Source organism: Drosophila erecta, unplaced genomic scaffold (genome assembly GCF_003286155.1).
Source record: "Drosophila erecta strain 14021-0224.00,06,07 unplaced genomic scaffold, DereRS2 tig00000055-arrow-pilon, whole genome shotgun sequence".
In the NCBI taxonomy this organism is placed as follows: Eukaryota; Metazoa; Arthropoda; class Insecta; order Diptera; family Drosophilidae; genus Drosophila; species Drosophila erecta.
The window spans coordinates 2,382,902-2,397,254 of record NW_020825200.1 but is presented as its reverse complement, the minus strand read 5'-3'; the positions used below and the strand labels follow the sequence as shown (position 1 = coordinate 2,397,254).

Genomic DNA, 14,353 nt, shown 5'->3' with positions numbered 1-14,353 from the left:
TACTTTTAAGGGGTAACTCACAGAGCCCCTTTCATGGACCGAAAGTGGCAGCTCCTGGGACTTGGTTTCGTCCTGGGAGTGACAGCGCTCTGTGCATCCTTCGTGGGTGGGATGTATTTTCAGCACAAAGATGCCAGAAAGCGCTTGCAGGAACTAGTACAAACGGATCCCTATGCCTACTATCTCGGTCCCAAAATTTATGAAGTGGTAATCGAAATAAAATATGGGAATATAGGTAAAACTCCAATTTATTTCCCCCAACCAGTTTTCTTTCTTTGAGTCCAATATGGAAGTCGATCACCGGATGAGGCAAATCATGAAGTTTGGATTCCCTGGCCTGGACGACCTGCGTCTTTATAGTGACTTTGTGCTCTCCTACGATCGCCGCAACCGAGTGGCCCACTGGGTGTGTGAGCACCTCCAAGCGGACAGCATTCATCCCAGTCGAGGCAGACGTGGCCGAAACCCATACCAGCCGGACCTGAGTGTTCCCTCCAACTTCCGCGCGGAACTGAGCGACTATCGGAGATCTGGATTCGACCGAGGACACTTGGCAGCCGCGGGGAATCACCATCTGCAGCAGAACCACTGCGAGGATACGTTCTTCCTGACGAATATTGCCCCACAAGTGGGCCAGGGTTTCAATCGAGGCGCATGGAACAACTTGGAACAATATTGTCGAAATCTGGTCCACCGATTTGGATCCGTATTCGTGTGCACCGGTCCGCTGTATAAGCCCAATCAAAGAGCGGAAGGTAAGTGGGCGGTGGAGTACGAGATGATCGGACTGAATATGGTAGCAGTTCCGACGCACTTCTTCAAGGTCATCATGGTGGAATCAAAATTGCACCTGGGTAAACCCTATATGGAGGGCTATGTCCTGCCCAATGCTCCAATACCAGATGGCCTGCCACTCCGGTCGTTTCTCTGCGACATCCGTGAGATTGAGCACTACGCAGGCCTCAAGTTCTTCGACGGATTGAGGAGGAGTGCCCTCTTTGGCAGCAATTATCCAAGTGAATCGCAAGTTTTTCGGGACTTTGGTTAGTCCCAACTGGGTCCCAACTGTTGAATATATTGGAACATTCCAAAAGCTTGTCTGCAAGCAGGCTTATTTCTAAAAATTGACATTCTACATGTTATCAAGGAAACACTACTCGAAATTATTGTAAGGCCCATTTATGTCCATCAACGAATCAAGAGTTCATCAGTGGGCCTTATGTGCCCTTGCGGGAGTAACCGGGTTTGTATGTGGAGCCTTCGTTCAACAAGAGGCGTCCATAAGGCAGCTGTTCCAGCAGATTCGCAGGGATCCCTATGTCTATCACTATCGTCACAAGTTATATCCCATGGTGAGCGATATAAAAAGTTCAAAATATGTGCATTATTTTATTATAGTTTTACAAAAGCTATCCACCTTTAGGACAGACCATGAGACCCGTTTGTGGAATCGTACCACATCATTGGCCGACAGATTCAGGGAGCTGGTAGTATCACCGATCTTCGATTTTGTTACTGCTGCTCTGATGCTGAAATCCGAATCGGCAACTACAACAGATCTGCTGGACCTAATCAAGTACGGACTGCCCAGCACGGAGAACCTGTATGTCCACAAGGACTACGTGGTTTCGCAGGACATGTGCACGAACGCGCCCAGATGGATTTGCGAGCATTTCCGTGGGGATTATCAAAAGCTTATGTCGGATGATGGCGGCTATAGCACCTTGAATCTACGCTACAATGATGTCTATGTGTTGAGCTGCGGTTCGATGAGCATCTGCAAGGCGTTCAAGCGGAAAATCTGGAACGATCTGGAGAAATACGTGTCCAGCAAGGCCATAGAGTTTGGCTCTGTGTACGCCTACACTGGGCCGATTTACACGCCATCCTGTCACGAGGGCGGCAAATGGACCATGAAGTATGAAGTGTTTGATTGGATTCCGATGCCAGTTCCGTCCCACTACTTTAAGGTACTGATCGTTGAGAGTCGAATCCCGGGATCACATCCCTTCATGGAAGCATATATAATCGAAAACAGCCGAATGGTTGGCGGCAAGTTGAGTGACCATCGCGTCAAAATCGGCGAAATAGAGCGTTTTACGGGGCTGCGATTCAACAAGGTCCTGCAGCCCGTAGTCCAGTTCGAGAAGGACTCCTTTAAGGTGGACACCAGGGCTTGGGGCGGCCGATTCGAGGAATTCTCTGAGCCTTTGGTGACCTTTCCTCCGGATAAGGAATTAAATCTACTATAAAACCCTGAATGTAAGCTGTATTACTCTCACTAAGGTGTATTTTAATAAATGTATAGGAATCTACAAATTTATTTTTAATCTAACTTCAACTTTCGTTAATCTCATCTATTTATTTATTTCAACTCAACCAACGTATTTTGTGACGTCACGGCATTTCATTGCACCACCTCAACACATAACATAACTCGCAGCTGTTCGCTAACAGCAGCGCTGTTAAGTGCTGATTATCGATTCGGCGTTGGCAGCCGAAAGAGAACAATCGATTAACATTCGATTTTCCACTGCCGATTACCGATAGCTTACGTGGCAAGGCAAAAAGAGCAAAAAAGATCGAATTAGGGAACTGACGTGGAAGTTCGTTTAGCTCGAAATAATTCTTGTTTTTCAACCAGCGATCGTGCGCCGCGGCCGTCGAGAGTTGAGGCCAACACCCAGTGGCCAAAATCGAGGAGTCAGTGGTCAGGAATCCGGCCGAGCAGCCCCCGAAATTGCCAAATCGCCGTGGCGAACTTTGAGCCATTCCGTGTGTGTTTTCTCTTCGTTTCCCGTGAAAGTTGTTTGTTGGCTTGGCGTCAACCCTCTCCGCCAAAAGCAAGGTGATTAATCCGGTCCAGGAATGAATCCGAATATGTACGGGCCACCGCCCACGCAGTTCCAGCAGCAGCCCCAGTTTGGAGCTCCTCCGCCGATGTCCGGAGGTTGGCCACCGCAACAACAACAATTACCGCAGCAGCAACAGCAGCAGCCGCCGCAGCAGCAACAACTGCCTCCGCCGCAGCAGCAGCAACTGCCTCCGCCGCAGCAACAACAACAACAACAGTACGGAGCACCACCACCAACGTCGGCAGCATCCCAGCCTTACCTCAATGGCAACTACCAACAGCAGGTGAATGGGATAGCTTTATGCATGATAGCCTTAACAAGAATTTGCAGACCATCCTGTATAATCCGCCCAGCTTCATCCTGGTCTTCTTGATTTTCACATTTGGATCAAACTGAAGTAGCCCATCAATTTTCATCACAGAATTTATAAATATTATGATTGACAATAAGAATAGGGTTAGAATCTGAAAGCCATTGGTATTGATATAATTAACATACATATTTAAAACTAGTTTTACAATAAAGTACCAGTGTAACCCTAACCACGGCAACACTTTTAGGTTTTAGAAATTGCGCCTGATAAGATGCGAGCACTTCATTCATTAAAAGAGGTCATCCGTGATTTCATAATGGAAGAGTGAAGCTGGGCTTGTAGATAAGAAAAACGAAGTGAAATTAATAAAAACCATTCTCTCTTGCAGTTGGCCACGTCGATGGGAGGTTTGAGTGTGGGTGGTGGGGCCAATCCCTTGAAGCCACCACTTCCCCAAGGAGCTCCCGCTGCTGCGGCTCCACCGCCAACCGGTTTCAATCAGTTCAACTCTAACGCGGCTCCCCCTCCGACCAACAACAACAATGCTGCATTCGGTGCTCCGCCACCGACGCAAGCTGGAAGTTATGTCAACGGAGCCCTACCGCCCAGCAGCACTCCACAAAGCGTGGCCAGTGGGATAAATCAGATGAGCTTGAACAGCGCCAGTTTGGCGGGATTGCCGCACATGCCGCCTCCGAAAACGGCCACGCCGGGAGCAGCACCTGGTCAGCCTCCAATTCCTGCAGCTGGTTCTACTTCTCAGCCGCCTCTACCCGGACAACCCCCGATTCCCGGACAGCCACCATTTCCCGGTCAGATTCCCACATCCCAGCCTGCCCCTAGCGCGTATGGAGTACCGAGCCCACGACCGGGTCAACCCCAGCTACCTCCTGGAGCAACTCCTCCGACTTACACGCAACCCGGATTACCACCTCAGCAGCAGCAGCAGCAGGGAATCCCACCACTGCAGCAGCCAGGAATCCCACAGCAGCAGCCGGGATTTCCCCCACAGCAGCCTGGATTGCCACCCCTATCACAACCCGGTTTGCCCCCGCAACCAGGAGCACCTTACGGAGCCCCTCAGCAAGGCGGGTATCCAGGTGGCTATCCAGGACAGGCTCCCGGAGGCTTCCCTGGAGCACCACCGCCACTTCCAGGTCAGCAGGCTGCCGCTCCGCCGCAATTCGGAGCTCCACAACCTGGTTACCCGGGTCAGCAGCCAGGCTATCCGCCACAACCCGGTCAGCAGCCCATGCCAGGATATCCACCACAACCGGGACAGCAGGCAGGAGGACCAGGATATCCACCTCATCCAGGTGCCGGATATCCAGGTCAGCCAGGACGTCCTGGCTTTAATGTATGTCACAATTATTATTTTGTAACGAGACTTCAAGTAATTAATTAATTTATATTGTAGCAACCTCCCATGCCAGGAGCAGGAAATATGTATCAACAGGCGCCTCAGGCACGACGCCTGGATCCCGATCAAATGCCCAATCCCATCCAGGTGATGATTGAGAACCAGCGACTGTCTGGAGGACCGTTTGTAACCAACCAGCCAGGATTGCTGCCTCCATTGGTGACCACCAAATTCGTGGTTCACGACCAAGGCAACTCTTCACCCCGCTTCCTGCGCACCTCGCTCTATTGCATCCCCAATACCGGTGATCTTTTGAAGACCACAGCTCTGCCCTTGACACTGAACATCTCTCCGCTGGCCAAAATTGCCGAGGGTGAAATGGAGCCACCTATCGTGAACTTCGGCGAAATGGGACCAATTCGTTGCAACAGGTGTAAGGCGTACATGTCGCCCAATATGCAGTTTGTGGATGCCGGCCGACGATTCCAGTGCCTGATGTGCAAAGTAACTTCGGAGGGTAAGCGATCTTGAACGAAACTAATGAAGCCTTTATTTAATATTAAACTATCTTACAGTTCATCAGGACTACTATCAGCATCTGGATCACACTGGTCAGCGTGTGGACAAGCATGAAAGACCTGAATTACTGCTGGGAACTTACGAGTTCCTGGCCACCAAGGATTACTGTCGGGTAAGTTATATATTGACAATTCTGAAAATAATACTTTAAAAGACACCGAAATGTGTTGCTTTTAAAAATAGTTTTTTATTCAAAATGGGACATAAACATATCTCAAAAAATATGTTGAACATCTGGCATTTTTGTTAATGGATTGTATATTTCCAAAGCATGAACATTTTCGTTGGTTGTTTTTAATAATATTCATGTTTATAAACACATTCTAAACTGATTTTTAATTATCGTAAACCATTTACCTTTGCCGCAGAACAATACTCCCCCGGAGGTTCCCGCCTTTATCTTCATCATCGACGTCTCCTACAACACCGTGAAGTCGGGACTGGTTCATCTGCTCTGCTCCCAGATCAAGAACATACTCAAGCATTTGCCAGTCGATCAGGGTCAAGACAAATCCAAGGTGCGTGTGGGATTCATCACGTACAACAGCACCGTGCATTTCTACAATATCAAGAGCAGTTTGGCTCAGCCGCAAATGATGGTGGTGGGCGATGTCCAGGAGATGTTTATGCCTCTGCTGGATGGATTCCTGTGCCACCCAGATGATTCTGCAGCTGTAATCGATGCTCTGATGGAAGAGATCCCTCGTATGTTTTCCGACACCAAGGAAACAGAAACGATTCTGTACCCTGCCATTCAAGCGGGCTTGGAGGCACTTAAGGCATCCAATGCAGCCGGAAAGCTGCTGGTGTTTAACTCAACGCTCCCTATTGCGGAGGCGCCTGGCAAGCTTAAGAATCGAGACGATCGGAAGCTTTTGGGAACTGATAAGGAGAAAACCGTACTCACCCCGCAAACCACTGCATATAACACACTGGGTCAGGAGTGTGTCCAGCAGGGTTGCTCAGTGGATTTATTCGTGTTTAACAACGCCTACATCGACTTGGCCACGATTGGGCAGGTTTCTCGACTGACTGGTGGCGAGGTGTTCAAGTACACCTACTTCCAGGCGGACGTGGATGGCAAGAGACTAATACAGGATATCATTAAGAACGTGTCGCGACCGATCGCTTTCGACGCGGTGATGAGGGTACGCACATCGGCGGGCATTCGACCCACAGAGTTTTATGGTCACTTCTTTATGTCCAATACAACTGATGTGGAGCTGGCCAGCATTGGTATGTAGCCATAAGTGCATCTAGCTTTTATATAAGCTAATAACTTTCCTTTCGATTTCCAGATGCCACCAAGTCGGTAAGCATTGAGATCAAGCATGACGACAAGCTGCCGCCAGAAGAGAACGTGTACCTTCAAGTCGCACTGTTGTACACCTCGTGCAGCGGACAAAGGCGTCTGCGAATCCTTAACCTGGCTCTGCGAGTTACAACGACGATTGCGGACGTCTTTAAGAGCTGCGACCTGGACGCGATGATGCTGTTCTTCGCCAAGCAGGCTTGCTTCAAATTGATGGAGCACTCACCCAAGCAGGTGAAAGATAACCTAATCCATCGATCGGCGCAGATCCTGGCCTGTTATCGTAAGCACTGCACCTCGCCCACCTCCGCCGGCCAGTTGATTCTTCCCGAGTGCCTGAAGCTGCTGCCCCTGTATGCCTCGTGCTTGCTCAAAAACGATGCTATATCCGGCGGCTCGGACATGACGCTAGACGATCGATCTTATGTTATCCAGTTTATTCTGTCCATGGATTTGAATCAATCCGTCAGTTACCTGTATCCCCGTTTCATTCCCATCCACAACGTTGTGCCCGAGGAGACAGATCTGCCGACTCCCGTTCGCTGCACGCACGAAAAGACGCAAGAGGATGGCGCCTATATCCTGGAGAATGGAGTCCATCTCTTCGTCTGGCTGGGCCAGGCATTGTCGCCTGATTTTGTGCAGTCTGTCTTCGGCGTTCAGGGTCTGCAGCAAATTGCTTTGGAGCGGTTCAACATTGTTCCAGAAACGCCGCTGGCCAAGCGCATACACGGCATCCTAGAGATGATCATGAAGGAGCGATCGCGATACATGAGAGTGCGTATTTTTATTCACAAGCTAACAGATTTTCGCCTTCTTGCAAATGTGTAACTAACTTCATCTTTTCTTCAGATAACCTGGTTGCGGCAGAATGACAAGCTGGAGAGCGTGTTCCGACACTTCCTTGTGGAAGACCGCGGTACAGACGGTTCCGCCAGCTACGTGGATTTCCTGTGTCACATGCACAAGGAGATCAAGGATCTGCTGAGTTAGCACGCCGGCTACACCGGCACATACAAGACCGAGCAGCGGTGGGCAGACAGCTATTCCCAAAACAGGGCTCGGATGCGTCGTCTGTCGTCCATGCGCAGCCGCCTCGGAAAATGAGAAATGCAAAGGGTTTAGGATCAGAAGCAGAAACTGGCGCTGAGAGCTGTTGGAACTTCAATTATCTTTACATAAAAATACATATACATATATATTAATTAATGGCTATCATTTCCAGCGTATCAATTCTTCCATTCATTTTATTAAAGTTTTCATAATTTGATTTGTTCTACTTTATATATATTTGTATGTATTTTTTGATAGGCTGCGCTAAAACGAAACATTTGTTAAACGAGGCAACTGCTTATCTGCAAAATTAGAAAAAATTATTCTCTTATAAAATTCCATGATATGTTTAATTGTAATTACAAATTACTTGCAAATTTTCCACAGTTGAAAACTGCTAGTTGATTAAAATGGATAGTATAAGAGCACTACTTTGTTCACTTTATTTTTGGCCTAATGTATCTTTGCAATAACTTGTGCGCTGCGCCCTGCTTTTTATCATACTTTATGTCATTGAAAGATTATTATATTATAACCTAAATGTTTCGTGTGAGAATTACTCGACTTATATGGTATATTGCCCCTTCAACTAGCGAAAGGAAAACAAACACTGCAAACAAAAACACCCATTTATTGAGAACGAAAAACGGAATAAAATCTTTATTAAAAAGCGAATCAACACTTGTGCTCTGCTTTCAGATTGGGAAGTCGGATTAATGGTTAGTACTGCCCTAACGCATCTTGTAGATCTTTATTCGAAAAACAGCAAGAGCTGATCGCTTGGTGAAGACTCAGAATTGAGGTCCTTATGATATTTAAACCTCAAACTTGGATTACCCTATGATGTACAGATCGCTGCTACCATCTTCTGATGGCATATACTGAGTACCTTTGCTTTGTGAAGATTAAGATGATTCCTAAAAATGGTCATCACGTCGGAAAGAATCCCATTTCTCTTCCGACGATTGCCCGCAATTGCTTTCCACCTTTTATTAAAACTCGTCAGCTATTTTCATTGAATGTTTTATATTTTTCCCCTGTTTAATGGAGGGGTACAACCGAAATTGCAATAAACTTTCAATTTTGCGTCTGTTATATATTTTATATTTGTATTTTATTAGGCCTTTAAATATCTAAGAATTATTATTATTTGACGTGCACAGTTTACATTTACATAATTTTTCTTTTCTTGTTGTCCACTTTTCGCCGGTCTTTATTTTCTTTATTTCTTTTAGCAGTTAGAAAAGGTTTTTCAACTTCAATGTTCCCGAAATTCAATAACAATTTAAATTAAAACATTGCCTAGATCGAATGTCGCTCCGTGTGAAATTGTCTGTCTGTCTGTCTGTTCATGTGGGTGCATACTTAAGTTCGAACGTACTAAGTCAAAATTGCAGAGCTCGAGAAACGTTTTGAACTGATTTTCTTCGCTCAATCAAATAAATGGAGAGGGCTCGAAAATACTTGACAATTAAACACAGCATTGAAGAGTTTTGATAAAACATATATAGTATAGATATTTCACAATAGACAATCGCACGCAGCTTGCCCAGACTTTATCAGAGTTTTTTTTGTTGGCGCTTACAATTAGTGCTAGATATATAATTACAAAAACAATGCTGCAGCTTCAAATTTTCCATCATACATTTTGATTTGCATTGCCAGAGAAATCATCAACTAAATTCTATGTGTCGTGGAACACAACTTACTGATTATGATTGCAAAACATTGGCATGTAAAATGCTCAACAATACAGGAAAAATCAAAGGACAATGGAGGTGTTGATTTATATTATTGAAGTGCTGATAAACATATATTTAAATAGGCTTTATGGCTGCTTTATAGTCTCGCTTAAAAAATATATATTACTGAAACAGATATTTGGGGTGTTTGCCAATTAAGAAAATCCTATCGCCCGTTTCGGTTCCACTCACAGCATAGTTTCTAAAACAAAAGCAGCAAAATGTAATCCAGATGTGGGTCTGTATTTCTGTGTTGGGGTACGTGTGTGTGTGTGTGGGTGTGTGCTATTGAGAGGAGCGGAGAGGAGCAGAGGATCATCTATTTCGTGAACGCCATGAACACCGCCCACAGAATTTCGTTCGCATTCGGCTTGGCCGACTCCGTTTCGAAGTCAAGATCCAGCAGCTGCCGCACCCGCTTCATGGCCACCTCGTAGTCGTCATCATTCAGGGGCGCGAAGGCGTTCTCAATCACATCGCTGGCGTGCGCCAGGAAGATAAGCGCCAGCATCCGCTTGTCAATGCGCTGTGGATCGTTGACCCACTTGGAGAGCACAGAATCCTGGATCTGAAGTTATACATATCGGATTCAGTTTTAGAATTCCTGAACTTATCAATGCCTAGTTACACACCTTCTTGACCAGGCGACATTTGACAACATTGTCGCTCAGCGGATGTGTCGTCATATCGAAGAGTAGAAAATTTTGCTTTTCCGTTGTGAGCACTCCCTTCTCCACCAGATTTTTGGCCAGACGTTCGCGTACATTTTTCAGTTGGTAGCGCAATTTCAACGGATTCCAAGTTTCACCTGCCACAACAATTAGTTTTCGTAAACATCCATGGCCAAATGACACGCGTTTAAATACACACCACTAAGATATTCAATCCAGCTCTGCACCGTCTCTGGGGGATCTGTTTCCTTAATGTGTTTAAGTGCCTCATCGAGTAGAACGTCTCCCGTCTGCTGATCCGATTTCAGTATCAATTTTCTGTTGGGAAATCACGATTAGTGTGCTTCTAAAAGGACGTGGAAACTCTATGTTTGGATATATGTACCTTGTACATAGGCCACGTCGCCGCATTCCAGACTTCTCGATCATCACGCGACCTCGCAGTCCAAGTTCTATGAGAATGCATCCGCGCAAGCCGCTTGATATGCAGTCGTTCCAGAAAGATGTGTAGCCCTGAAAATAATTAAAAATGCTATTAAGTTCAAGCTATTTCGGTCTTGATGTGAATCTAAAAATAAGCATGTTATTTCTAACATAAATTGGAATACTAACGTCATTAACTAATGGTTACTGTCTCATATTTCAAGATCTTGACATATATTTGAGCAAGTCTATTCTTTTGTCTACACTTGTCTTGGAAATGAAATAAATGAATAATTACGCTGTACTTGGTTAGTGAAGCTCCCAGACGAATATATTCAGTTGTTAAAACATTAAACACTTGAGTTTGTTTAGGCCTTACCCATTTAAGTGTATATACTATGTATATATGTAACGTCTTTGTAAAGAATACAATTTAAGAGTCTACAATGCTTATCTAGTAAAAGTAAGTAAAGTTATGTTTCGACAATAAACTTAACGAAACTGAAAATCAATTATAAAAGTAACTCCTATTATTAACGCTTCAAAAATTATGATAATTGGTAGGTATAGATACCTCACCTTACCACGTTTCAGTGCCATTTCATGATTTCAGAAAGATTTATATAACAATCGCATAAATGATTGATAAGGTATCGTTCTGAACGAAAGGTATACAAGTGAATCATTTGCAGGTTCAGTAAAAGAACACACCGCTTATCAGCGACATTTCGAGATATAGAAATGTTCATAATGGATGGTATACCATGCATGATGCCAAGTACTTTATGTAATTTTAAAAATTAGTGACGTACGACTGATAAGGAGAGCCCGAAGGAGAACTCAAAACGGAAGATCGCAGGGCGGAGGCGGCGGAGGGCAGTACTTCCTCAAACAATTAACCAAATGGATGAAATCTTCGCGATAAGAGAGCACAGAAGTAGAATGTAAAACAAAAGCGGACAGCACGTCCCACTTTTCCAGCTCGTATCCCCCTTTTTGGTGGATGGTGCAGGGAGAGGGGGTGGTGTGCACACAAATACACTGCGGGCAAAATAATGAAAACAAATAGACGTGGTGTCACCACAAAGGCACATGTGTGCATTAAAATATGGTACATGCGAACAGCAATTGAGCGATAAAGCTGTGTGCCAAGTGAAATACAAAAACCGAATCCAATGGAGAATTGCGAATCCGCCGGTTCGCCATAATGGGTCACGTATGGATGATGGCTCGCACTTGCGGGCATCATCCCGAGCTATACGCAGATTTATGAATATTACAAACGTATGCAAATTAACCACTTATTGGAAAACTCGTTTGATGGAATGTTCGCAGTGCTACGAAGTAAATTCGCTGGAGTGAAGTTCTCGAGGTATTTCTAGAGATATTTGTGCGAATAACTACCAACTGCAGAAATATATTATTAGAGCGCTATCTATTTAACAACTAAAAATGTTGGCACGAGTTCTAATAATCTTTTTAAGTTCGAGCTGGATGGTAACACATAAAAATATCGTATTTGGAAGAGAAAATATTTGTTGGGAATTGTGCCCATGTGTACATAGAAATATATCACTTATTGAGGAAGTACAACAAAGTAATACAAAGAGCAAGTAATGGGTTTTATAGATTAGACTGAACGCTTGATTATACCTTTAGAGATGGAGCAGACTATTATTTATGGCAAAAACAAAAGTTGTTAAGAAAATGGTGTGGCAGTCTCGCTGATTGCGCATTAGTCACCAGGCTGATCAAAAGATTTCATAGTGTATTGCCCAACAAACTGGAAAAGCTAAACATAAGTGCCTAAGACAGGGCTGACCCCACAACCGAAAGCCAGCTATTCAAGATTGCAAAATATCAAATTTGTATCTGCAGGATAGTGATTTACACTTGTATGCTCCATAACTGCAGTGATGTATAGCCCCCTGTAAACCCTTTTCACTACGCCCCTGCTTGAAGATGGACCGCGATGCACTTGAGGCCAAACAAGAGGTTGCGAAAGAGAGAGAAATCGAGAGAGCGAGACGGAGAGACGTTGGTTAACAGGTGAAGAAGAAGCACTCGAGTTGCGAAATAAACCAATTAATTAGTGCATCCCAGGCAGATAAGAGATAAGGTGCACACCCACCTCTTTGTCCTTGAGTCCCAGCAGCAGAACCTCCTCCATGAGCGTTAGTCGTGTTTCCTTGGAGTCGCCATCGTCGATGTTGTCCTCCTGGTCCTTCAGGCTGTCCAGTGCATCCTGATTGTCGTCCGGTGTGTTGGCATTCAGTCCGCCCTCCGCCCCACCGTTTTCGCGGACTTTCACCGCGCGACGCACCAATCCGTCGGAGCGATTCATTCCGGAGAGTTGGGTAGTCGGGAAGTTCGGGTCGCGTTGGAGTTTCAGAGATGGTGAGATGCGAGCGAAGCACCTATGTTTTTCTGCTGCTGCTCTTCTTCCTCTTTCCTCGTTTTGTGTGTGTGGCACAATTTGCTGACTCGACGTTGGGAGTTTCACAAGTGTGTGTGGGTGTTTGTGTAAGTGCGGGTGTTTGCGTTTTTCTCTGTGTAACTTGTCTTCTGTTTTTGTGTGTTGTTGTTCTCACTGCCTCTTTTGCGCCCCCTTTATTTTGTATTCTTTTGCACACACGCACTTTTCACACTATCGCAAAAATGCAGGCCCTAAACTGCGTTTCGTTGTTGCTGCTTTGCTCGCCGTTTTTGAGTTGGGAACTCCACGATTTGATACACTGTTTGGTGGCCCGTACTAAATGTGCATTTGCATTGGCCTTGCATTTACTGGGGATATGCGAGTGCCTGCGCGAAATAAGCTTTTTCCTATTATTTGTGTCTTTTGTCGACGTTCCGACGTGACATGCTTTCCGCACTTTCCAGCACTGGCAATTTTCCAGACCCTTAGTGTTGGACAACGTTGCGTTTCGTTTCTAGAGCAATTAGAACAAAATTAATTGTATAATTGTTAATTTTTTTTTTAATTTGATGAGTTTAATATATTTAATCATACAGTTTTTGTCCAAAATATGGTTACAGCAGTTTTGGGGTATGCCTTGAAATAAACAACCGATACTGTTGCAGATATCAATAGAAGACTAAGAACTAAACGACATCAAAGTTAAATAAATAATACATTTTTGTTTAATTAAGAACATAAAATTGTTGCGAATTTTTTTATTGCAGTTTTTATCTTAATAATTTGATACTGTTTGAATCCGAACCGATAGCTTGGCCGATAGCTGTTATCGCTGCATGACCCATCCCTAACAAAAACACAAAACAAAACCTGCACTTTAATTGGTTGAATATTGCTAAAATACTTCACATACACTGCCGTTTAATCGTGTATAATGTCCTATTTGACCAACTTCAACAGTGAGACTGCCAAGCAAATTCTTATGGACATTATACGCTGTGTCAATCAGCCGGAAAACTCCAAAAAACTCTCAGAGGCAAAGGCTTCCGCTGGAAAAGAGATGATTCTCATGATGCAGCACGTAAATACCAAACAAATCAAAACAAATAACTACATAATTAAACAATTTACTGTTATGTAGGTGTTTCCCTTGGTGATGCAACTCCAGCTGGAGGTCATCAAGGGTCATGGTTTTCCAGGAAACCGCGAGGGATTGGTCCAGTTCTCCCAGCTCATCAGGGAAATGGAAAGGGACGACATGGAAATCGTACGCCTGCGCAGTCAAATCCGCGCCATATACCTGCCTCCCATAGCTATAAATACCACCAACGACATCCTAATCTAAGCAGGGGGTAAATACCCCAAACAAGACTGTAATTCTACCACCCGGTTTGGGGATATTTTGATTATATTTTAGACGACTTGCAATATTGTGTCCGTTTTACTATTATCAGTAGTAAACAGTTCTTTAGAGCTTCGGAACCATTTAAATGCAATTTTCTATATTCAATTTTTAATTATTCTTCAACGAGTATTTTAGCAATTTATCTAGAAAACCTTATTTTCAAAGAATCTTGAAACACTTCCGAAATATAAAAGGCTGAAATAGGCCACCAAAATAGACTTAAG

At 44.6% G+C, this 14,353-nt stretch overlaps 5 protein-coding genes across 9 annotated transcripts; 4 read left to right on the top strand and 1 right to left on the bottom strand.

Annotated features, from left to right (window-relative positions):
• The first annotated feature begins 20 nt into the window (after nt 1-20).
• LOC6540850 (endonuclease G, mitochondrial) lies at nt 21-1,078 on the top strand. Its single transcript, XM_001968342.2, has 2 exons — nt 21-207; nt 266-1,078. The coding sequence occupies exons 1-2, from the start codon at nt 34-36 to the stop codon at nt 1,046-1,048; spliced, it is 957 nt and encodes a 318-aa protein (XP_001968378.1). The 5' UTR covers nt 21-33; the 3' UTR covers nt 1,049-1,078.
• LOC6541886 (endonuclease G, mitochondrial) lies at nt 1,072-2,327 on the top strand. Its single transcript, XM_001968341.3, has 2 exons — nt 1,072-1,352; nt 1,410-2,327. Exons 1-2 carry the CDS (start codon nt 1,182-1,184, stop codon nt 2,250-2,252), a joined length of 1,014 nt encoding a protein of 337 aa, XP_001968377.1. The 5' UTR covers nt 1,072-1,181; the 3' UTR covers nt 2,253-2,327.
• A 179-nt stretch (nt 2,328-2,506) lies between these two features.
• Nucleotides 2,507-7,900, top strand: LOC6542089 (protein transport protein Sec24C). The gene is made up of 7 exons (XM_001968340.3): nt 2,507-3,138; nt 3,557-4,525; nt 4,586-5,045; nt 5,104-5,219; nt 5,476-6,343; nt 6,406-7,196; nt 7,272-7,900. Exons 1-7 carry the CDS (start codon nt 2,869-2,871, stop codon nt 7,410-7,412), a joined length of 3,615 nt encoding a protein of 1,204 aa, XP_001968376.3. The 5' UTR covers nt 2,507-2,868; the 3' UTR covers nt 7,413-7,900.
• A 993-nt stretch (nt 7,901-8,893) lies between these two features.
• On the bottom strand, nt 8,894-13,339 carry LOC6541454 (Golgi phosphoprotein 3 homolog sauron). 4 transcript variants are annotated; one of them, XM_001968339.3, is made up of 5 exons: nt 12,440-13,339; nt 10,271-10,398; nt 10,085-10,203; nt 9,847-10,022; nt 8,894-9,782 (listed from the first exon to the last, which is right to left on the bottom strand). In XM_001968339.3, the coding sequence occupies exons 1-5, from the start codon at nt 12,650-12,652 to the stop codon at nt 9,534-9,536; spliced, it is 885 nt and encodes a 294-aa protein (XP_001968375.1). In that variant the 5' UTR covers nt 12,653-13,339; the 3' UTR covers nt 8,894-9,533. The 4 variants fall into 4 exon arrangements, with proteins under 4 accessions (XP_001968375.1, XP_026835214.1, XP_026835213.1 ...); XM_026979413.1 differs by lacking the exon at nt 12,440-13,339 and adding an exon at nt 10,888-10,923; XM_026979412.1 differs by lacking the exon at nt 12,440-13,339 and adding an exon at nt 10,498-10,629 and having other exon boundaries at nt 10,271-10,417.
• LOC6543196 (protein C10) lies at nt 11,619-14,352 on the top strand. 2 transcript variants are annotated; one of them, XM_026979415.1, is made up of 3 exons: nt 11,619-11,680; nt 13,685-13,805; nt 13,866-14,352. In XM_026979415.1, exons 1-3 carry the CDS (start codon nt 11,634-11,636, stop codon nt 14,067-14,069), a joined length of 372 nt encoding a protein of 123 aa, XP_026835216.1. In that variant the 5' UTR covers nt 11,619-11,633; the 3' UTR covers nt 14,070-14,352. The 2 variants fall into 2 exon arrangements, with proteins under 2 accessions (XP_026835216.1, XP_001968374.1); XM_001968338.3 differs by lacking the exon at nt 11,619-11,680 and having other exon boundaries at nt 13,528-13,805; nt 13,866-14,069.
• Nucleotide 14,353: the final 1 nt, after the last annotated feature.